This window comes from Schistocerca americana, chromosome 1, assembly GCF_021461395.2.
Source record: "Schistocerca americana isolate TAMUIC-IGC-003095 chromosome 1, iqSchAmer2.1, whole genome shotgun sequence".
NCBI classification, from domain to species: Eukaryota; Metazoa; Arthropoda; class Insecta; order Orthoptera; family Acrididae; genus Schistocerca; species Schistocerca americana.
In genome coordinates this window covers 225,203,383-225,227,985 of record NC_060119.1, presented here as the reverse complement: position 1 = coordinate 225,227,985, position 24,603 = coordinate 225,203,383, and the positions used below count along the sequence as shown (strand labels likewise).

At 43.6% G+C, this 24,603-nt stretch overlaps 1 protein-coding gene across 1 annotated transcript; it reads left to right on the top strand.

Moving 5' to 3' along the window:
• The first annotated feature begins 240 nt into the window (after nt 1-240).
• On the top strand, nt 241-24,256 carry LOC124620971. Its single transcript, XM_047147110.1, has 2 exons — nt 241-306; nt 23,919-24,256. The coding sequence occupies exons 1-2, from the start codon at nt 249-251 to the stop codon at nt 24,254-24,256; spliced, it is 396 nt and encodes a 131-aa protein (XP_047003066.1). The 5' UTR covers nt 241-248.
• Nucleotides 24,257-24,603: the final 347 nt, after the last annotated feature.

Below are 24,603 nucleotides of genomic sequence, written 5' to 3'. Positions count from 1 at the left end.
CTCCCTCAGGAACGAAACCGAAACAGCAATGCTGCCTGTGACGCATGCACTCTGATTCCCCGCGCAGGACCGATGACGAGGGAAAGCAGACACAGGGGAGGTGAACGTCGTGCCTCACGCCACGGAATGGACCTGTGACGTCACTGTTCTTCCCAGTTCCCGTTGGACGCAACCGGCGTGTTGTCCACATGTGTATTTATTCCGCGGCGACTCACACTGCGAAGCACTGTTCCAGCTTCCTCCTCACAATGCAGTCGAGCCGACTCCCGGAGATGTGTGTGATGACGAGCGTGGTTTTACTGCTAGGTAAGTACAACTGCATTCGGATTTCTGTGCGACGTGTCTCCTTCATTCTTGATTAAATTTTGTCTTGTAGTAAGCCAATGATTGTGGTTTGCTGTAAATTTACTTAAGCCGTACTTCCGTGTACAGTAATACCTTACACGCGTTTAGATCGTCTTACTTCCCTTGCTGTACCTATTCACAAAACAAAAACGTTGTCGTGCTTCCCCATTGCTGCTGTCCGCTTCTCGTACAAGTCACCCCGTATTGCACGCAAAATCTGGTACCATTAAGAAAAAGTTGAAGGACTTCACTTTTGTAGCCCCAGTTATGTTTCCCAAAAATTAAAGGACATTTCTCTTCGTTCAACATTGAATTAAATCCTCGTTTCTGCTTAAAGTACTTTCCCTTCCTTGTTCTTTTTATTTACTTTTTCTGTCCCTTTTCCCTTCTTTCTTTACTTACTTAGATAACCAACTGCTGTTCTCTCGGCAAAACAAAGAAACTTGAATTATTTCCAAGTTAGCCATGACTTCATGTAAATATGTGAAAGCATAAGGCATGTTACATTACGGCTAGGTTAAGTAACGTGTATTGTAATTGATCTGTGATGCAATGTAAAAGATTTTTTGAGTAATATCGGCAGGATAAAAAATAACGAACAGAAAAGTAATAATTTTGTTGGAGTGACCATTCTCTGCATCAGTTATATTGATATAAGTTTGAATGTATAAAAATAATTTATTTCATCGGAAATATCTGGCATGGCTTTTATGCCAAGTATGTTGGTATGACGATTGGAATATTATGGTGCTACTAGCGGAAAGCGTTTTACGGAGTAAAACCTGGGACGAAGTAGCGTAACAATGACATACGAAATGTCAAACACTGGAATATAAAAATTAAGATAACTGCCATCTAATTGAACTTGTTATAAAAACTGGCTGATGCCTCCTAGACATTGTCTTAAGACATAGGATTTTTAATTTTTGTTTACCATAGCTGGAATGCTCGCAGGGAGTTAGTGGAGATCTTGAAATTTAACAACATTCACGACTCTGTCTGGAACAGTCCCTTAATGCGTCTGTGTCGCAATCGAGAGGCCATGTTTAGGAACAGATATAAAGCGCTTAATGAACGGAGTCATTTTCGTAATCTGCGTTCGAAGACCCAAGCATTTTCTTGAATCATCTTGCAGAAGAAAACCAATTTCATTTTTAATGTTGTATTCACGACTTAGTTTTGATACAAACACTAAGGTACATAAACAGATAATGAAAGTACAAAATCTACTATTTCAAAATCAGCGAAACCTTTTTAAGACTTAGTTGCCTATTGTCGATACTGAGGTAGGAATCTTGAGGACGAGACTGTACTCTGATGTAACATTTCTAAATTAAGTTCTATTGAGTTGGTGGTTCAGTGGTAAATTGCCTGATTACGGATGGAAAGGTTTCAGCAACTGGCCGAGCCAATTTCAACAACGGAGGAAGGCAACTACAGACCACTAGAATGAGATCTTAGTAAAGCTCTTGGCTGGGTTTTGCGCAAATGCCAAAATGACAAACGTTGACTCTCAACGAGCTTTGAAATATTTGTTTTTGGTGTCTTTCCTTCGCATGGACATACTTGGCGTAACGTTAACTCTATTTTTAAACGTTCATGTACTGCGTAAGCCAAAATGACATGTCTGGGGTATTTCGTAGTGTTATTAACCAGTAATAGTCCTTCAGTGGCGTATAGAGTAGTGCCTCTGTACGGGACAAAATTTATCTTGTTCTTATCTGTACGCACGATACAAGGCGGAGACAGCACAACTTTAACACGATCCTGCTTGAATATCGATTCTCTAAATTTACGCAACAGGACTTAGCAAGAACATTGCTATGCTCCCAGAGACTCTCATTTAAATTCCGTTAGAATCCCTTTTAAATTTGATACGAGCTGTTGCGATCCTAGCAGTGTATGTCAGTTTAGGCTCCAAACAATGGACTGTGCTAGGATTAGTCTTAACAACCTGTTGTACGTAGTTTAAAAGTACACTCACTCTCCCAGAAACGTCTCAGCACATCTTAAGGATTCAATTTGCCTTACCTACTTCAATTCCGTATGTTCCATTTCATATCACTTCATAATATTACCATTAGATATTTAAACGTTCCAACCCAAGCTACCTGATTTTATTCCCCGATATTGCGGCCTCTCGGTCTCTGTGCTGCTATTTTCTGAGCAGAGGGTAAGATTTGCTTTTTTGTAAAATAATGTATACCCACTGATAGCTGCTAGATGAACCGCTTAAGAACATCTTCGGGAATATACGCTCATATATCGCCCATTAAGAATATATAATGCGGGATTTTTGTTCTGATGGGACTCCAAAGAAGTTCTGACACAGACTGAAATGATAAACATATTTATTATAATGTGAATATGTGTATACAAATGATGCTTTCGTTCATCAAAATTGTCTGATAGACCGAAAATGATAGTAAAGAAAATGCGATTGACCTAGCAGTTGTCCTGTGTGTTTCATGCATACAAACAGTATTAGTCGTAACTGAACTGCCTACACATCCTAGTGTACGTGAAGAAAAATAGCGTTTAATTGCACGAATAGATTCGGAAAAGGAACAAATAGTATCTTACACAGATACGTGCGTGTGTGCAGATGTTTAATATAATGAACTGCCATAGCACTTAAATTTTCAGAAGGGATACGTCACTAACTTTATTTTTTGACAGTAGCTGCTGTGTCTCATAGTACTGGTGGATATGAGGCTCGAAAATAAATTAATTCAAATTTAAAAAATTTGGAGCAGTGAAAGACTTATTAAAACCCACGTTCGCTTTAACGTTATAAGCTGTATTTTGGTTCTGAACAAAGTTACGATAATGTTGGAAGCTGAAGAATGGCAAATTTCTTGTCAAACGTAAAAAAGAATCGGTAAATAGTGACTGGTTGACGTTTGTTCATAAATTAATTGCTGTCTCGTGGTTACATACTCAAATGAAACATTGTTTGACACAGATGTTATAACCAAAGGCTCATGAGTTTAGTACTACAGTGGCCGCCTTTACAACTGACAGCTGTTCACTGTAGAAAGCTTACGGGATTGTGGGGCCTTGGAGTGTCTACAGGGTGGTCCATTGATAGTGACCGGGCCAAATATCTCACTACATAAGCATCAAGCGAAAAAACTACAAAGAACGAATCTCGTCTAGCTTGAAGGGGGAAACCAGGTGGCGCTATGGATGGCCCGCTAGATGACACTGCTATAGGTCAAACGGATATCAGCTGCGTTTTTTTAAATAGGAACCCCATTTTTATTACACATTCGTGAAGTACGTAAAGAATATGAATGTTTTAGTTGGACCACTTTCGTCGCTTTGTGATAGATGGCGCTGTAATAGAGCTTAACAGAATGGAGACAGGCTTCACTACTGAACGTGATTTGCTGTTCTAAGATTAGCTTCATATTGTTCAGATTTAAATCCAGTGGAACTGATCTGTCACACCATTAAATATAAGTATCAGCAAGAAATATCCCTAATCTGTGGGAGGACACTCATGAAGCTGCTTAAAAGTACTTGTAACAGACTGGGCTAAAACGCATAACGTCAAAAATGTTGAACAGGTTATAATGCTGTCTGTTTGCATTTGAAAGTGGTGACGCAGAACGTGACTAAGACAGTTGCATTCGGCGAATGGAAATGCAGCAGTGCCTAGTGATGAAAGTGATGGAAACCACAATTTACTATAGAATTTCAGACGTAGTTTTAAAGTTAAAAATTTGTTCTGGGCACGATCTTTTCTTTTCCGAACTCTACTTGGTACTCGAAAATTGTGTGTTCTGCTTGATCTATATTATTCGGTAGAGCTTTGGATATAATTTTTTAGGTGACTGGAAGTAGACATATGCCTCGGTAATTGTTTGTCTCTGTCTTGTCACCCTCCTTGTGTAGCGGATGGATTATGCTTTGTTTCGAATCGTCCGATATTTTTCTTTCTGTAATCTTTAATAGCCTCATAAATAGTTTCAGCTGCCCTCTTCTCTCTCAGCTTCGACATCTTAGCTAATATGCCGTCTTCACCTGACGCTCTGTTTTTCAGCTGGCCGATGTATCGTTCAGTTTGATGCAGTGATGATGGTTCTGAATGTGGGTTTTCTTCTTGAGGCTGTCTGAAAATTAGTCTGTGTTGGCTCCTCGCAGTTTAGAAAAATTTTGAACTAATTAGCTAGTAGCTCATAGTTGTCTATGTCGTTGGTAATCGTTCATCATTTCTATCATTCTTCTGGTTTTATCCCAGTTTCTCATCTTCTATGCGTGAAGATTTTTGACGAATTCGTTCCTGTACTGACAGATTTTGTTAATTGTATGGCCTTTTTAATTTTGACGTTTGGCCTTTGATTGAAACTGGCTTTGATTTCTTTTAAAAAGTTGTGCTATTCATCTCTTGACACTTACATTCATGTTTTCTCTATGGTTTTGTTTGGTTATTACCAAATTATCCAGATTAGAGCCTAAATGTCTATTAGACCACCAGGTCTTCTCTCTCCTTGTCAATTTCTTGAGAAAGGTTGACATTAAGTCAAACTGGCTACAGAAGTTGATGAGCCCATCTCAATTCTTATTGGTGCGTTTGTGTGCAGGAAAATTTTCTACTATTACCTAGTATTTCTCTTCTCTGCCAATCTGTCCACTGAAGTCTCCTACGAGTAGTTTTACTTTGTGCTTTGTGTTTTTTGATGTCTTATTTTCTAGTGTCTTCCAAAATTGTTAGATTTCTTCTGTTGTCGTTGTTGTTGGTAGGTGCATGTGCGTTTATGATGGTATAGCCCTTGTTTGCAGATCTAACAGAGAGAAGAGATTCGGTCTGATGGGGACGCGAAATTCGTTGTGGATTCTGTTAGATTTTGACCATGAAAGCTGTTCCACGCAGATACTTTATTTATTCTTTGTGACCGGTTTTTCTTTACAGATCCTGTAGCCCTCTGTCAAATGTGTTTAATGTGTTTATAGGGCAATTTTTATTTTTTCTTTCTTCATTTTTCACACTTAGTCTCTCTGTAAAGCTAAACTAGATCAGATGGTTCAAATGCCTCTAAGCACTATGGGACTTAACATCTGAGGTCATCAGTTCCCTAGACTTAGAACTACTTAAACCTAAGGACATCACACACATCCATGCCTGAGGCAGGATTCGAACCTGCAACCGTAGCAGCAGCGCGGTTCCGGACTGAAGAGCTTACAACCGCTCGACCACAAACTAGCACAGACAATTCATTTTTGTGCATACATACATATAGACAGGTAGCTTAGTATAGGAGAGGAAACTCTCATGCACTAAGCTCTTAATCTCAGAGTTGTGACTGCACTTTACGTCCTCAATTATTTGTTGGCTGTATTTTCTCTCCTTTTATAATTTTACCCTCTAAAGCTATCTGTAGTAACAAGAACGTTATCCCCTGACACCATAAACCCGTGTCCTGTCTCTTCATTTCAATGTTTTCCATATGTTCCTTTCTTCACCGATTCTGTGGAGAACAAACTGAATCATCTTGTCAGTCCACCTAATTTGGAACATCTTTCTGTGTACCTCAAATGCTTAGTCATTTCTTTTCCAGTGTTCCCAGAGCACATGATTCACTACGATACAAAGCTTTAACTTACATTCTCAGGAATTTTTCTTAGATGGTCACTGTTTAATACCAGCAGACTTCCCTTGGTCAGGTCCTTCTACGTAACGACCCACCCCAACAATGTGGTCGTGGAGCAGACCGACGATATCTCTCATATTGGTGGAATGTCCCCTTCTTCCGGCCCTTCGTGTTAAGTATAGTCTTTCCGATTCCTTAAATTTAATATTAGCAGACTATCCACGGATGGTTGAACTGGTCCTCAGTTTCCCTTGAAAGTGGTTATTATTTCCAGGTATAGGGTTCTACTTTAGTCTTGGAGCAGGGGCAATTTGGCTGTGGTTGGGACTACTTTTACAGCCTTCTCGGTCTGTGACCCCATGACCGCCCTCCCCCTTTTTTCAGTTTTTAGATTTGGTCTCATCTTTTATGCCTTTACTGTGTGTGTTTAATGACCATTATTTTATAATTTGACTCCTCTGACTGGATCCGTCCACTTTTAGTATACCCTCTTTCTTCTGTGACCCACTTCGGAATCGTGGGACTGATGATCTGGCAGTTTGGTCCCATAACCCCTCTATCAATCAATTCCCTTGGTCAGGAGTAATACAGTCTTAGCATGTGCTAGCCTTTTTAAGTCGTCTCTTCTTTGACCATCATAATTTGCTTCCAAGGTAGCGTCGATTGAAGCTTATCCTTAATCTAATTTCTGGTAATCCTATATACTTTCTTCTATCTAAAGTTTGTCCTTAAAAGAGGACGCGCCTACAGATTTCGGCCAGTGAATGTGACAGGAGCAGGAGCTCTTGATCGCCAAGCGTTTAGAAAAATTTTTTTTGGCGAGGTTTGGGCGACATAAGAGCCAATTCTTGGCGTCGTTCCAGACAGCGGATGGCGCAGTGCAAAGAGTATAGACTGACAATCCGAGGGTCGTGGAGTCGAGTCCCTACGCTTTCATTTTAAATTTTTACCTTTTTTATACTGCAAATAAACCGAAATAATGCGCAACAAAACGTATCAATATGTTCGTAAAAGGCACGAAAGAGACAAAGGAAAATTTGGGAATTGCACATTTCCGAAAAGGCATTAAGACTCAGTCTTTATACATAAAATTACAGGCGTTATTTAACAGTTCATGGTTTACACGCCGCGGGCTGATATTTTCCGTACAAACAGCGGAGTCAATAAATTTTTCGCCGTCTTGTGAATTTCATAAACGCCTTATTTTTACGATTATGGGGCTATTCAGATCTTCCTCTGCGGAAAGAATAGTCTCACTGCGTTGTCACAAGATTCTCGAAAAAATTCACGTTGCTCAGTAGAGAGCTAACAAGTGAATAAGCTCGGCAGCCGAAGCTAGCCAGCGTCTTCCCCAACGGCTGATGGGCCAGTATTACCTACATCGGGGACCTATTGTTCGGGTGCGGTGTGATACTTTCCAAAAAAGTAGTCAGAATAAAAATGGAATACTCGGTTGCATTGTACCTCAGAATACCATTTGTTCTGATGTGAGGTATAATCACAATGGCTTCAGCGTGAGTGAAAATGGCTTTCTTTAGTTCTGGGTTAAGATTTAAACAGACTCTAGGCTTAGCTGATTCTGCGCGCGTTGCTGTTGGTTTTACCGTTATGATGAAACAAAGGGCAGAGATAGCTGTAGGAAAGCGATAAGTTGAGTGATGACTGACCGTGATAAAATGTAGCACAACACCATGAAATTTGTCACACTGAATAGCAAAAATACCAAGATTTCAAATAAGACAATTTAGATTTCAAGTTCTATGAGGATGCAAAAAAGCATATGATTTGCACGCTGATTGCGCATAATCATAACCTCACCGAACTCCCGCTTCCCGGCGGAGTTATGTTGCTGAAACATACAACAAACTGTCCAGACAATAATTGATATTTAAGGTACATATTCAATGACGAATAAGTCATTTTAACTCAAAATCAAGATTATTCATGATTAGGTTAAAGAGAGACATGGCGTTCTCACTTGCAACTAGACAGATGAATGGAAAATACATAGGTTTCTAAGGAATTGAGTTTGTTTCATATAAAAGGGCGAAATTAATCCATCGGCTCTAATTCATAGAGATAACTTATCTCTGTACAGTTAGAAAAATATTTGCAATCCTAAACTTTCCTTTGTCTTCCCTCTTAATCCCTTCTATGAAAATATTAAGATATAAAAGGTATTGAACATTATTTCGGTTAGTTTGGAGTGTAAGTAATGTTAAAATTTAAGTTTCTGTTGAGGGGCTCGATCCCACTGCCTCGGATTACCATCCAGTTCTTTCCGGTGCGGCAGCGACTGTGGTACGTCACTGGAGGGAATTGGCACCACACTTGCGCACATGGGGAAGAGGCGATGAGCTCTGACGCCACGTTCAATCACATCCCAGATGTGTTCGATCGGGCCCAGATCTGGCGAGTTGGGGCCCCAGCACATCAACTGGAACTCACCACTGTGTTCCTTCAACCACTCCTGCTCATTGCTGGTCTTGAGGCATTATCTTGATGAAAAGTGCCACTGCTGTCGGGAAACATGATCGTCACGAGGGGCGTACGTGGTCTGCAACCAGTGTGATACACTCCCTGGCTGTTGTGGTACCTTGCACCAGCTTCACTGGACCATGGATGCCGAAGCGAATGTTTCCAAGCCTAATGCAGCCGTCACCAGCGTGTCTCCGTTCGTCACTGCAGGTGTCAAGGAGCTGTTCTCCTGGACGACGACAGATTCGTGCCCTCCCATAGGCCTGCTGAAAAAGGTATTGGGATTCATCAGACTAAGGCTCTGCCACTGCGCCAACGTCGGGTGCCGATGGTCACGTGGCCATTTGTCATAGTTGCCGATGTCGTGGTGTTACATGCACATGCATAGGTCGCCGGCTGTGGAGGCCAATCGTTAGGAGTGTTTCGTGCACTGTGTACACACTTGTACTCTGCCAAGCATTAAAGTCTAATCTTAGTTCTGTCATAGTATGCCACCTGTCCTGTTTCACCAGTCTGGCCAGCCTACGACCTCAGACATTTGTAATTAATGGTGGCCGCCCAACCACACGGCATCTGGACGTGGTTTCACCACCTGTTGAAGACACCACAGCACTCCTCGAACACACGAAGAGTCGTGCAGTTTCTGAAATGCTCTTGCCTAGCCTCCGGGCCATTACAATATGCCCTCGGTTAAACTCAGACCGAGCGTCTTCCCCATTCTAGACAGACAGCCCGCTCACAGATAATACCTGCACTATGCGTGTGTCTGACTAGCAGTTATTTCTGTCCAGGCGATGCTGCTGTCGCCTGAACGGGCTTATGTAGGCAGTAGGTAGGTGGTCATAATGTTCTGGCTGATCAGTGTATGTCATAAATTTGGACTAAACTGATGGCGGAGTGGGCGCGGTCCTCTTGTTCATCCGTACTCTGTGCTGCGAAGTCTACAAAGCAAAAGACCCTAATACTAAAAGAAACAGAGAAAGGAAAATGTACCACTAAACTATTAACCCCTCAACTAATTATCCAACTAATCGTAAAACTTGAGTGCAATCGCGTAATAAACTTTTTGTTCATTACGCTACATCTAAATTGTAGAAGAAAGATAACGGTACTAAACACGGAGAGCCAATACTCCAGCCAGCAGCGACTAAGTAGCGCTGCTGCGCGGTCGTAGCAGACAGCATGGCGTGGCTGGCGCAAGAGGTGAGGAGTGAAAGTTGGGCAAGGGCTTTGCTCCGACAAGCGTTAACAGACCTTGCGGGGTCTGCTGTGCTGCCAGGCACCGTGTTGTCTCCTACTGTCATGCGGTGGCGATATTAAAGAGAACACGGCAAGTGTCATAGCCCGATATCCCAGAAACTTCGCTCACTGGAAAGGTCAAAATAAACGAACATATCTCGGCTTATCCGTAGACACTCGACCTTTTCTGAGAAAACGTTGACAAAAGTTTGAGGTACTTCTTGCCTTTTAGCGAGTACGTAATTAAACTGAAGTGATAGCAAAGTAGCTAGCGTTGCAGCTTCACACTTTTAGCTCTCATGTTAGAAACCATATTATGTTTCCATTAAGCCGGCTGGTGTGGCCGAGCGGTTCTAGGCGCTTCAGTCTGGAACCGCGCGACCGCTACAGTCGCAGGCTCGAATCCTGCCTCGGGCATGGATGTGTGTGATGTCCTTAGGTTAGTTAGGTTGAAGTAGTTCTAAGTTCTAGGGGACTGATGACCACAGCTGTTAAGTCCCATAGTGCTCACAGCCCTGTTTCCATTTATCTACCCATGTCCATATTGAACGAATGTTTTTCAACGTATATTGAAATAACGTTGTCCTTACTCGTCTAATAGTGTGCTAAATGAATGAGAGCATAAATGAACGGAAAATTAAAAAGACTGTAACCCCTGGAATAACGTCTCATAATAAATGCATGATACTTATTGAGAAACCCATTTGTAATTCTACAATTAATATAATGCCCTTGTATCCCATAACTTAATAATCTGTTGTAGCCTTTTAAGGAAACAAATGGGTAAAAGACAAAACAAAAATAAAAACAATAATAGGGATTCGAAAACGGGACGCGTAAGTGGGGGCGTGATGCAAGCCACTGTGCCACCAGTTGGACTGAGTTTAACGCACATTAAAAGGCATCTTTCCTATTTTGAACTCCTCTTCCTCTGTGCGATGGTTCTGGGAAATCGGGGTATAGTTCTTGACGTGTTCTTCTCGTCAGTAGCTGCTACAGCACTGGCTATTTTTTGTTTCGCCTTCTTTGTTAACACACATCGATAAACCGACACCGAATGGACAGCTTTATCCAATACGCACATAAGTCCACTTTATACAAAAATTGTTAGTTCTGTTTTTTCTCGTTGTCAGATGTCGTATGAAACAATAGTGGTATGAACTGATCTACAGATGACAAGATATTACAAATTTTCCACAAAACGTCGAACAAAATGCACCTGACGGCTCTTAAGAGATACACCTGGTATTTCCCCAGAGCGTAACATTTTGAAATGCAGAGTAACTGTAGTCTGCCATCGCTTAACGTTAAAATAATAGCGGAAAATTAATAGCAACAATTGGGACTACTCTATCTTGTGCAAGCTTCATCACCTCCCAGTACTTACTGCAGCCTACATACTTCCGAATCTGCTTAGTGTATTCATCTCTTGGTCTCCCTCTACGATTTTTACCCTCCACGCTGCCCTCCAATACTAAATTGGTGATCCCTTGATGCCTCAGAACATGTCCTACCAACCGATCCCTTCTTCTGGTCAAGTTGTGCCACGAACTTCTCTTCTCCCCAATCCTATTCAATATTTCCTCATTAGTTATGTGATCTACCCATCTAATCTTCAGCATTCTTCTGTAGCACCACATTTCGAAAGGTTCTATTCTCTTCTTGTCCAAACTAGTTATCGTCCATGTTTCACTTCCATACATGGCTACATACAAATACTTTCGGAAACGACTTCCTGACACTTAAATCTATACTCGATGTTAACAAATTTCTCTTCTTCAGAAACGCTTTCCTTGCCATTGCCAGTCTACATTTTATATCCTCTCTACTTCGACCATCATCAGTTATTTTACTCCCAAATAACAAAATTTCTTTACTACTTTAAATGTCTCATTTCCTAATCTAATACCGAGCGAGGTGGCGCAGTGGTTAGCACACTGGACTCGCATTCGGGAGGACGACGGTTCAATCCCGTCTCCGGCCATCCTGATTTAGGTTTTCCGTGCTTTTCCTAAATCGTTTCAGGCAAATGCCGGGATGGTTCCTTTGAAAGGGCACGGCCGATTTCCTTCCCAATCCTTCCCTAACCCGAGCTTGCGCTCCGTCTCTAATGACCTCGTTGTTGACGGGACGTTAAACGCTAACCACCACCACCACCATCCTAATCTAATTCCCTCAGCATCACCCGACTTAATGCGACATTTCATTATCCTCGTTTTGCTTTTGTTGATGTTATTGAGCGGTTAAAGACGATGAAATGAAATGCGGTTGCCACCAAATGGCAATATGGGAAGATGGCAGAGGCAGACTCATATTTGTGGAAGCTAAAATATCTAGAAAGAATATCATCAGTGAATCCAGACTGTGGAGACATTTAGGGACTGCCGAGGCCCACCAGAGCCCTCTTGTGTGTATCCGGAAAGATCGTCACCACAAACTCACAATGTGAGAAGCAAGCCGTCTGCTTGAAAAGTGAAATCGGTTAAATTAGAGGTTAAAGCACAGAGTCTGAAATGAAGAACAATCATATCTGGCAAACGGTTTAGTAATACCGTTCAGCTCGTACAGTGATGCATGCATGGAACGGATAGAAAAGTTATACTGGTAGACTAGCGGATACTAGTGAGGCGTCACTACAGCGAAGGGTTATTTACATCTTTCTCGTATGGCCGTCACGGACCGCGCAGCTTCGTCCAGTGTTGCATCGAAATTGGCAAACAGCAACGAATGTGGACCTACCGAACTGTAGACGCAGGCATTTGTTGTGATCTGTGCCTGGCAGGTAACGAGAATTCAGTTCGCCAGGAACCACAAGCGACTCACACGGGCGATAGACATGTGAATGCAGTATCCGACGTAGATGCTGGTAACATTTTTGTTAGGGTCCACTTCCCATGAAGGGCAACAAAACGGAGCGTAGAATATCGACGTACCACTGTGCTATAAGGGTGCCGCAGATAACCAAAGGGTTCCTACTATGAAATGAAGCCGGCCGAAGTGGCCATGCGGTTAAAGGCGCTGCAGTCTGGAACCGCAAGACCGCTACGGTCGCAGGTTCGAATCCTGCCTCGGGCATGGATGTTTGTGGTGTCCTTAGGTTAGTTAGGTTTAACTAGTTCTAAGTTCTAGGGGACTAATGACCTCAGCAGTTGAGTCCCATAGTGCTCAGAGCCATTTTTATGAAATGAAATGGCATCCTAAACAATCATTATGCAGGGCGATTGTCCAGCAAATACCCAACTGCTGTCTGAGGCAACTCCACACACATCTACGCTGGTCCTACTCCAGTCAATGAGATTGCAGGCTGAAGACGTGTCGGGATATGTTCTGAACAGTGGTGGGATACGACCCAACAACCTTCAGATGCTCCGGCGTCCCATTTCTTTCATAGCAGGACCGCTATGGTTGTCATCAGCGGTACTCACACAGCACAGCGCTACATCGATGACATTCTACATTCCGTTCTGCTGCCCTTCATGACAAGACATTCTGGCATTACACTAAGCAAGACAATTCCCGCCCGCAAACGACGAGAGTTTCTTCCACCTGTTTCGTGTTTTCAAACCCTAGTTTCCCCCTGCGGGTCCAGGGTAAGAATAGGCCCGAGGTATTCCTGCCTGTCGTACGAGGCGACTAAAAGGAGTTTCAACCGTTTCGGCCTTCCATGTGATGGTCCCCCTTGGGGTTTGACCACCATTTTTCAAAATTCTACAGAAGTACGAGCCTTTTGGGGAAGGACGCCTTACGTGGTGTACCACTGGTCCTCAGTGCACTAAGACCTTGGCACTCAGCATTGTAACGGCGTTGTAACCATACCCACTATTCCTCAAATTGGGCCTAAACACCTGAGGGGTTGTACAAGTTACGCCCATAGTGCATCCCATCTGCACCTACGATCATGATGGACTTTCCATGGCACCAGAAATCCAGGACGGTAGCCAGCCCGTTGTGGTGGGGTCGTCATGTACCCTCTAGGTTGTAGCCCCCCTGACAACACAGGGATCGTACTGCCAATACCTGAGCTGCACCCTCCCCACATCAGCCAAGGAGTAGATGCCCGTCTCCTTGGGGCATCAGGAATCCCGGCAATGGTCATCCTGCCAGGTGGCCCTTGCTGAGGCTGGGTGGCGCCCATGGGGAGAGCCCCTGGTCGGAGTGGGTGGTATCGGGGCAGACATTTCGCAGATGGAGTCAACATGTATCAGGTCACTCTGCAGCCGAGTCTTTCAAAAGGAAAGGTACTGTCTCTGGTTCTGGTTCTCCTGCCCTTTCCCCCTTGGCCACTCCCTGGGAGGAAGGACAGGCCCGCCGGCTTGGGGCGAAGTACTTCCCCCGCTATTTGGTCTGTCCTCGAACTGATGGGGGGACGTTCGCCACCTCCAAGCCCATGTTCTTTGTTCAGCACATTGAGGACATCTTCGGGGAAATCGAGGCTCTCAGTAAAATGCGTTCGGGGTCCATTCTTATAAAGACCACACAGTCGGCGGCGCTCCAGGCGTGCGACCGACTAGGGGACATCCCAGTGTCCATTGACCCACATCTGGCACTGAATAGGACGCAGGGGGTTATTTTTCATTGGGACCGCCTGCTGCAATCTGATGAGGAGCTCAGGGCCAACCTGGAGCGCCGAGGCGTGCATTTCGTCCAGAGAGTCCAGAGCGGCCCCAAATACTGTCGCATCGACACCGGGGCCTTTATCCTCGCCTTCGAGGGGACGTTCTCCCGGAGAAGGTAAAGGTGATGTGCTACCGGTGCTACGTGCGACCTTACGTCCCGCCTCCTATGCGCTGTTTTCGGTGTTTGCGCTTTGGGCACATGTCGTCACGGTGTGAGGCTGAGCCCCTTTGTGGCGATTGTGGACGTCCTCTGTGTGAGGAACATACATGCACCCCACCACCTTGGTGTGTTAATTGTCCTGGCATCCACTCTCCTAGATCCTTAGACTGCCACGCGTATCAGAAGGAGAAGAAGATTCAAGAACTCAAAACTTTGGATCGTCTCTCTTATTCTGAGGCCAGGAAGAAGTATGACCACCTCCATCCCGTGACGTTGACCACTTCGTTTGCCTCAGTCGTGTCCACTCCTTCCAAGATATCCTCACCCCTATACTGTCCCCCCTCCACCTCCTCCCCCCATCCAGGGTCTATGCCTCCGCCTCCCAAATCTCTCCCTTCCAAATCCTCCTCCCTGTGGCCCCCGCCCCCTCTGCCCCAGGGGCCACCCTTCCTCCTCCTCTCCCCCCGCCGCCTGAGAAGCGATCCTCTTCTCAGGTGTCCATCGGGGAAACGTTCCGGACCCCAGCTTCCGAGGTCCGGCGTTCCAAATCGGACCCCGTGGGTGAGGACCTTCTTTGGGTCCAGCCCACCATCCCTGTGCCTCCTAGGACTTCCAAGAAGGCCCCGAAGAAGAAGTCTCTATCCCCTCTCCACCCCGGCGCGTTTCGTCTGACGCTCCATCCGCGAGTCGCTGCTCCCGGCCGTCCTCAGTTTCGCCGGGATGCTCTGCTGCCAGGCGCTCAGCTGGCCTCTCGTCGGCAAATGATGCTGACCCCCTACACAACCCGGGACAGCGGCCGCAGCTGGCGAAGACTCGATGGGACAGGATCCTCCACCTGCCGGTTGTAGCGTTGTTCCCTCGAAACCTGGCCCTCCGCGGCCGTCGAGGTGACCAGCTCTTCCCCCGTCTCTTTTCCCCTCTTTTTTGACTAGGGATGGCCTTGTTACATTGGAACATAAGAGGTATTCGATCTAATTGGGAGGAATTACAACTGCTCCTCCGCCTGCACTGTCCGCTCGTCCTTGGTCTCCAGGAAACAAAGTTGGGCCCTACTGACCATATTGCCTTTACCTACTATACATCGGAGCGGTATGACCTCACCCCTGTGGACGGTATCCCAGCTCATGGTGGGGTCATGTTGCTCGTTCGGGACGATGTCTATTACCATCCCATCCCATTGACCACCCCACTCCAAGCAATAGCTGTCCGTATTACTCTTTCTGCTTTTACCTTCTCAGTTTGTACCATCTACACTCCATCGTCATCCGCAGTTAGTCGGGCTGACATGATGCACCTGATTTTTCAGCTTCCTCTGCCGTTTTTATTGTTTGGCGACTTCAATGCCCATCATCCCCTTTGGGGCTCTCCTGCATCCTGTCAAAGAGGCTCACTCTTGGCGGATGTCTTCAACCATCTCAATCTTGTCTGCCTCAATACCGGCGCCCCGACTTTCCTCTCGGACTCTACTCATACCTACTCCCACTTGGACCTCTCGATCTGTTCTACCACTCTTGCCCATCGGTTCGAGTGGTATGTCCTTTCTGACACCTATTCGAGCGACCACTTCCCCTGTGTCGTTTGTCTCCTGCACCACACCCCATCCCCATGTCCTTCAAGCTGGAACATACCGAAAGCTGACTGGGGACTTTACTCCTCCCTGGTGACCTTTCCGGGCCACGATTTTCTCAGTTGTGACAGCCAGGTCGAATACCTCACGGCTGTTATCATCAATGCTGCCGAACGTTCCATTCCTCGTACTACCTCTTCAAGTCGCGTTTCCGTCCCCTGGTGGAATGAGGCTTGCAGAGACGCTATCCGTGCTCGACGGCGTGCTTTACGCACCTTTCGCCACCATCCTACGTTGGCGAATTGTGTTGGATACAAACGACTCCGAGCGCAATGCCGTAGAGTCATCAAAGACAGCAAAAAAGCGCGGTTCCAGACTGTAGCGCCTAGAACTGCTCGACCACCCGGCCGGCTAAACTGGAACTATCACATAGACAATGTTGTGAAGAAAGCAGACCAAAGCCTGCGATCGACAGAAAATGTAGAAAAAGCAATAGGTCTACTAAAGACTGCTTAGACTACGCCTTTCCGCCCTCTTCAGTAGTATTGCTGTGCGGTGAGAGATCCAGACCTTATCGGGTTCACGGAGTACATCGTAAAAGTTCAAAAAAGAGCAGAGCGTTACGTATTATCGTGAAACAGGTGAGTGCCACGGATTATACGCGAATTGGGTCCCAATAATTAGAACAAAGTTTTCGTTGCGGCAGGATCTTCTCATGAAATTTCAATCAACTTTCTACCCACAGTGAACATACTTTGTCGGAGCCCCCAACATAGGGAGAAATGATCGTCATAATAGAATGAGCAAATCGGAGCTCGCACGGAAAGCTTTGTGTTCGTTTCTTCAAATGTGTGTGAAATCTTATGAGACTTAACTGTTAAGGTCATCAGTCCCAAAGCTTACACACTACTTACGCTAAATTGTCCTAAGGACACACACTCCCTTGCCCGAGGGAGGACCAGCAGCATCGTCCATGACTGCAGCGCCCAAGACAGCTCGGCTAATCCCGCGCGGCTGTTCGTTTCTCCAGCGCACTGTCGGAGAGTTAAACGGTAGAGAAGTAACTGAAAGTTGCCAAGAACTTAACTGTGAATTGCAGAGTAATAATGGAGATCTAGCCATTTAGTAAGGTAGGTGGTTCCTTAACAAGGAAAAGATTTAAATTTAACTTTAATAGAAAGCGTTTGAAAGCAATTCAGTAAATAACAAAATATTTCTTAATATTTGAAGTGAACTTCCCGATGAAATTTCAGTGTTTTGATGATACGGAGGAGTAGAATTCAGTTTAGTGCGTACTTCTAAGCAACGTCAAGTAAGAAGGAAACGAGTTTCATGCCGTACGTACGGCTCTGGATTTATGTTAACAGGTCTGTATGATATTTGTCATTTTATCCACTACACGATATTTACCAAATATTTGATACCTTCTCCAGGTAACTTCAATCACAAATACAAAAAAATACGACTAATTGCTGCGAGTAGCTTTATTCCAACTGTTAACTAGTTGTTTAACAAGGTAACCCTGTTTTTGAGAGCTTGTATTGCGGTTTAGTAATCTTGTTTCCTGTATCAAAACGCCCTAGTTGCTTAATTAGTCCTGTAGATAAAATTTTTATTGAATACAAGGAATACTATACTATTCATTCACCTGTGTAGACATTTGAATTTGATAAACAGCCACAGAAACTGAAAATTTTCTAAGACTTTTCATTCAGATAAAACGGACCATACTTCAGTTTCTGACGAGATCTGTTAACAGCAGACGTGGTCAAATGCAGCCGGGCAGGGCTGACGTAAACGCTGGCAGCTTACCAGCAAGCTTAGGTCACAGGGTAGCTCCACGAAGCCAAAGAGCTTTCTCAGATTAATTGGGCAGGACTTGAAAGTTGTCACAGCAGGACGCGATGGGGATTCATTGGTGACTGGTGAAAACTAATACTGTTCTAATATGAGCAATGTATTCACGTTACATATAAATATGTAGACATTGTTACTTTTCAGTTATGTACATTACGAGGGGCATTAATAAATAATGCAATATATTTTTTCTCGGATAGTTTCTGGGAACAAATGCGAGATTTGTTGTGGGACATCGTGGAATATTTCCGCTTCAACCCTTATTTTTTGTCATCAGTCTTCTGACTGCCTGGTTTGATGTGGCCCGCCACGAATTCTTCTCCTGCGCCGACCTCTTCATCTGAACGGCATTTGTAACCTACGTCCTCAATTATTTACTGGACAGAAATTTTAATACTCCAATCTCTCTTCCTCTACAGTTTTTACCTTCTACAGTTCCCTCTAGCACCATGGAGGTTACTCCCTGATGCCTTAACAGATGTCCCTAGCGTACTCTACCATCTCCTTTTTAGTGTTTTCCACACATCCCTTTAATTTCCGCTTCTGCGCAGAACCTCTTCATTCCTTACCTTATCAGTCCATCTAATTTTAAACATTAGTTTGCAGCACCACATCTCAAATGCTTAGATTCTATCCTGTTTCGGTTTCCACACAGTCAGTTTAACTACATACAATGTTGTGCTCCAGACGCACATCCTCAGAAATTTCTTCCTTAAATAAAGGCCTATGTTTGATACTTCTCATGGCCAGGTATGCCCTTTTTGCCATTCCTAGCCTGCTTCTGATGTCCTCTTTATTCCGTCCGTCATTTGTCATTTTCCTGCCTAGGTAGCAGAATTCCTTTACTTCATCTACTTCGTGACCATCAATCCAGATGTTCAGTTTCTCGCTATTCTCATTTCTGCTACTTCTCATTACTTTAGTCTTGCTTCTATTTACTCTCAATGCATATTCTGTACTCACTACACTGTCCATTCCATTCAGCAGATCATGTAATTCTTCTTCACTTTCACTCAGGATAGCAGTGTCATCAGCGAATCGTATCATTGATATCCTTTCACCTTCAATTTTAATTCCACTCCTGAATCTTTTATTTCCATAATTGCTTCTTCGACGTACAGATTGAACAGTAGGGGGAAAGACTAGATCCTTTTCTTAGACGGTTTTTAACTCGGGCACTTCGTTCTTGGTCGTCCACTCTTACTATTCCCTCTTGGCTCTTGTACAAACTGTATATTACCCGTCTCTCCCAATAGTTTACCCCTATTTTTCTCAGAATTTCGAACATCTTCCACCATTTTATACTGTCGAACGCTTTTTCCAGGTCGACAAATCCTATGAACGTGTCTTGATTTTTCTTTAGTCTTGCTTCCATTATAAACCACAACGTCGGAATGGGCTCTCTCGTCCCTTTACCTTTCCTAAAGCCAAACCGATCGTCATCTAACGCCCTCAGTTTTGTTTTCCATTATGTGTGTTGCTTACAAGAATAACTTGGATGCATGAGCTGTTAAGCTGATAGCACGATAGTTCTTGCACTTGTCAGGTCTTGCAGTCTTCGGAATTTTGTGAATGACATTTTTTCCGAAAGTCAGATGGTATATCACCAGATTCATACATTCTACACGCGATCGTGAAAAGTCGTTTTGTTCTATCCCTTCTGCTTTATTTGATCTTAAGTCCTCCAAAGCTCTCTGAAATTTTAATACTGGATCCGCTATCTCTGATAAATACTATTTCTCCTATCGCATCAGACAAATCGTCACCTTCATAGAGGCCTTCAAATTACTAATTTCACCTGTTTCCTCTCTGTTCTGCATTTAACAGTGGAATTTCCGTTGCACTCCTAGTTTTACTACCATTGCTTCTAATTTCATCGAAGACTGTTTCGACGTCCTACATGGTGAGTCTGTCCTTCCGACAATCATTTCTTTTTCAATTTTTTCACTTTTTCATGTCCAAGAACTGCGCTCAGATGGCTCTGTCGTTAGCGTTCAGTGTTTCGATTTGCAAAGCTTAAAGGCTGAGAAAAATGTTTGCATAAATATGCAGCACCAAAAAATGCACGCTGTAACTGCCACTTTTGCGTGTAGTTCAGGAAACCTAACCCGTGGAAGGTAAGAGCCAGAGTGAATGTTGTTCACTGTTCAAAGATTGTCCTCAATAAGTCACATGACAGGTGTATTAGTTCTAACTGCACATCTGCAGGACAGTTCTGACGTCAACCGAACATGGTGACATAAAGATATCAAAATCTGGCTCAAGTGATCTAAAATTCGCGAGTCTTTCCGCGAATGCTACATCGAAGTTACCGATAGACTGAAGGAATGACTCAAGACGGTCATTATTAATGTTACGTGCCAATTTCGTCACAGTCTGAAAAAGGAATGACACATCTGTCTTGGAACTAACTTTTCCAGATCTCCAGCTTAATTTGCATTGCGGGAATTTAAAAAAATATACAACTAATTCATTATTTCTCTGCAAAGAGTCATTGAAAATACTCAAATGACTCGTTATTTCAGTAGAAATGGTAGCACAGTCATTGAGGACCAGAAAGCTCAGGAACGGACCTTCCTTTCATATCCATAAAGATTTACCTGATCAAGCAAAAAGGAAACGTTCAAAGATTTTACTATTATTTAGCCACCTTACCTGCCAGAAACATGGAATACCATTGAAATCAGATTCCAGCTAATCCATTAACTCAGATTGTCCTGTCAACCGTTCAAATTTACAGACTTAACATTACAAGCTTGTCAAATTACACACACTTGATGATACACTACACACTAAGTGAAATTTCTGTCCTAGGTCCTACTTAGTTTTTAGAAGACCCACAAATCCATCACCGCTGGCCATATTTAGGGAGCCATCAGTGGCGACGGAAACTAGATTATTCCAAAGCAGATTCGTATTCTAAAGAACATGTTAAACTGCACGAAATATCTTCCCCAGTACATGTCCCATGTGGTCCTTTTTTTAATGTTCAGATCTGTACCCACTGCTCGGTCGAAAGCACCCAATTGTGTTGTATCAGTAACGCCGGTATTTTCATCAAGGCACAGAGAATATGCAGTGAAATGAGGCTCTCTCAACGTTAGTTGTCGCTGAACAACTGCACCAAGATCTTCGCAACGGTGTGCAGTTGCGTGACGAGACAGTTTTAAATTGTGGTTTACTTAGAGGACATGGAGATTCACTGTCTGTGTTGAACCATTCCTTCAAAAATGGCCCAATAGAGAGTGGTCGATGTTCCCGAGCAGTTTCAAACCTCGCCCTCGCTTTGTAGCTTCAAATTTCTAGAAATAACTGTCAGTTTAATAAGATTGCAGTGTAACTTCAATAATATTAGTAGTCTGTATCAAGTTTACTGAATTAAGAGCTTCTGATTGGGAACGAATTCTGTTAACCTTGCAATTAGTTACAAACGCTCACCGTCCTGAATAGTTACACTGGCTGGTCATAACTGAGGTGCAGCTACTCACAGATGTCTAGTGTGAACTATTGTTATCGTATGGCAGCGAAAGTTGATATACTCATGCGTTAATGCCGAACAGATTTACGCTGGAAAAAAGTTGCAATTTCGGCCACAGTGTGCAAATGTGGTGCTGGGAATGGAATAGCAATGGGACGTTGGTAGAAACGGTCAAACAAGTGGGAAAGGGATAATGTTGATGTTATTAACTGCCACTTACATAGTTCGTTCAATATGAGCATTAGACATCGACGAGACACTGTATAATGCCAGATATGCACTTGGTGTACAAAATTGGAATTAGTTCAGCTTAAATTGGTTCTGCATTAAAGCATTGGAATGTCCAGAAAGTTTCGGTGCGATACGGTGGTCACAGCTCACACTTGATCTGTGAGAAGCTGCAGTTTAATTGTAACCCCCTGGTACAAGTCATTCTTTCAATTTGCAGTATTGCTCAACGTTAATTTTTGTCACTGTAGCAATATCGATATGTTAAACATTTAGCACCTTCTCACATTGCCACGAAAAGCCACCGCCCTTTCCAATGGGATTCTTGGCGGACGCTATTTGCACTAGAACGTATCTTTCCAGCTGATTCCGCATTCGTAGTACCAGCTGTGACAGCGGCAAGACTGATGACAAGCAAGTACCAGGAGTACCGGTATGAAATTAGCGTTTTTTGTGAAAATGACACTAATTTTGAATTGAAAAGTAAAAACATTTTATTCAAAGTACTGACCATTGCTTTCTATACATTTTGACCACCTTTCTGGCAATTTGTGGAAACCACGCCAATAGAAATGTTCGTCTTTTGAAGCAAACAAATCAGACACCCAATTTTCGACTTCTTCGTAGGAATCGAAGTGTTCCTCAGTCAATGCGTGTCCCATTGATGAAAACAAATGGTAGTCGGATGGAGCCAAGTCTGGTGAATACGGCGTGTGGGGTAGCAGCTCCCAGCCAAGTGTTTTGATTGTATCCTGAACCAGTTTTGCTTTGCATGCAGGTGCATTGTCGTGTAAAAAAATTACTTTGCCATGTCTTCTGGCCCATTCTGATCTTTTTTTCGGTCAATGCATAGTTCAAATTGATAATTTGTTGTCTGTAGACATTAGTATTCAGTTTCACCGGGATTTAGAAGCTCATGATACACCACACTTTTCTGATCGCACCAAACACAGAGCATTGTCTTCTTGTCGAATCGATCTGGTTTTGCATACGATGTTGATGGTTGTCCCGGATTAACCCATGATTTTTCCCGTTGAGGATTCTTAAAATCCATTTTTCATCGCCAGTAACAATTCGATGCAAAATTGATTTTCTTTCATGTCTTTGAAGCAAAATCTGACAAATGGTTTTTCGGTTTTTCATCTCTTTCATTCAGTTCATGTGGCACCCATTTTCCACACTTTTGGATCTTTCCCATAGCTTTCAAACTGTCGGAAATTGTTCATTGTGCAACATTCAGCATTGCTGCTATTTGCTTCTGACTCAAAGTATCATCTTTATCCAATATTGCTTGCAATTCGGCGTCTTCGAACTTTTTTGGTGGTCTTCCACGCTCATTTCTTACATCAAAATCATTTCTGAACCGTTGAAACCATCTTTTGCATGTTGCTACTGATAGAGCATGATCACCATATGCCTCGACAAGCATTCGATGCGACTCTGCAGCAATTTTTTTCAAATGGAAACAAAAATTAATGCTTTCCGCAAATCACTTTCTGGTACAAAATTCGACATTAACAGAATGAAAACACATGTTTGTTCCATGACTTGATGTATACTAAATATCTTTGACAGATGTCATACCAACCAAACAAAAGAAAATAAGGCTCGTTCACAACAAATGTTCCCTATCGACACATATGTATCACAACGCTCATTTCATACCGGTGCACCTGGTACTCAGGACGTTCGCTGCCAGCGTACTGTACGGGTGCCCCTTGCGCGAAATATCCAGTTTTAGCAACTCTGATTAAGATGGACGTAGTAGATCGACAGGAAATTTTGTCGGCCGGCTGGCTGGCCCACAGATCATTTTTCACGATAAAACATAATGATATGGAAATGTCATTTTACATTCATATTTCAAATTTAGTTGTCCATACGGTTGCATTCTGAACATTTCAAATATTTAAGAAATTTAACAGACCCCAGATTCCTAGGCGACAACGAGGAATGGAATCGAGAGCTGTGTGGTTAGTCCATAACATACTGTTCTCCAATTTGCACGGCAGGCTGAATTTTAAATTGGCACCTTTTGGAACAGTGGAAGATGTGTACGAATAGATGGTCTTACGCTGATGTAAGCAAAGAATTTCCTCGAATTTGCGGGTACATAAAGTAGTTACATTTTGAGTGCACCTCGGCCATTACCAGGTCGCGACGGACTCTTCCGAAAGCTTGTTGAAGGTGAATATTAAGTTGAAATTTTGAGTTTCGTCAGCATGGAACTGAGCTCGTTAGAGCCAGGCTACCCCTCCGGCAGCTGGCTGATGAATTCCTACAAGTGTAAGACAGAGAGTATTCTCAGTATTGGTTGTAGGTAGTGGTAGTGAGCAGAGTACTCTGTCCGCAGCCACCCTGCATGCCGAGGCGGCGGCGCGACCACTGCTGCTGGGTGTGTTCGCGAACCGGCCTCAGGAGACGACGTCGGAGTCCTCGTCGAAGCCGCCCCCGCCGCCCCCGCTGCCCAGCACGGACGAGGAGGCCGCGGTGGGCGGCTGCCCCTGTCCTGCCACGCTGCAGTACGACCCCGTCTGCGGCACAGACAACCAGACCTACAACAGCCTCCAGCTGCTGCTCTGCGCCCAGCGCTGCGGACGCGGTGAGCTGCTCAGCCTCACTTCACTTGCTCACTTAGTTGGCAGAAGTACAATCTTCAAAATTCTCTGGGTAGCAGGGGTAAAATACTGACAAGGAACTGTACGAACTTTGCTCAGCAATTTTTCATACTGACAGCGTTGGGCACGACTGCGACTTCGGATACACTCGGTCGCAAAAGTATTCGGACAGTGGGAAGTTTCCAATGAGTACTCGAGAAACACTATGAAAACCGAACACATTTATTAGCTATATATATATATATATATATATATATATATATATATATATATATATATATGCGTAACAATATTAATTACAAAAGAATTATTGTATTATTTCGTTTCCAAAACATAAATAACAGAAAAATTAACAAAAATGGAACATCCTGCACACCCTTGCTGCTACAAAAGTATTCGGACACTGTCCAATAAATGTTC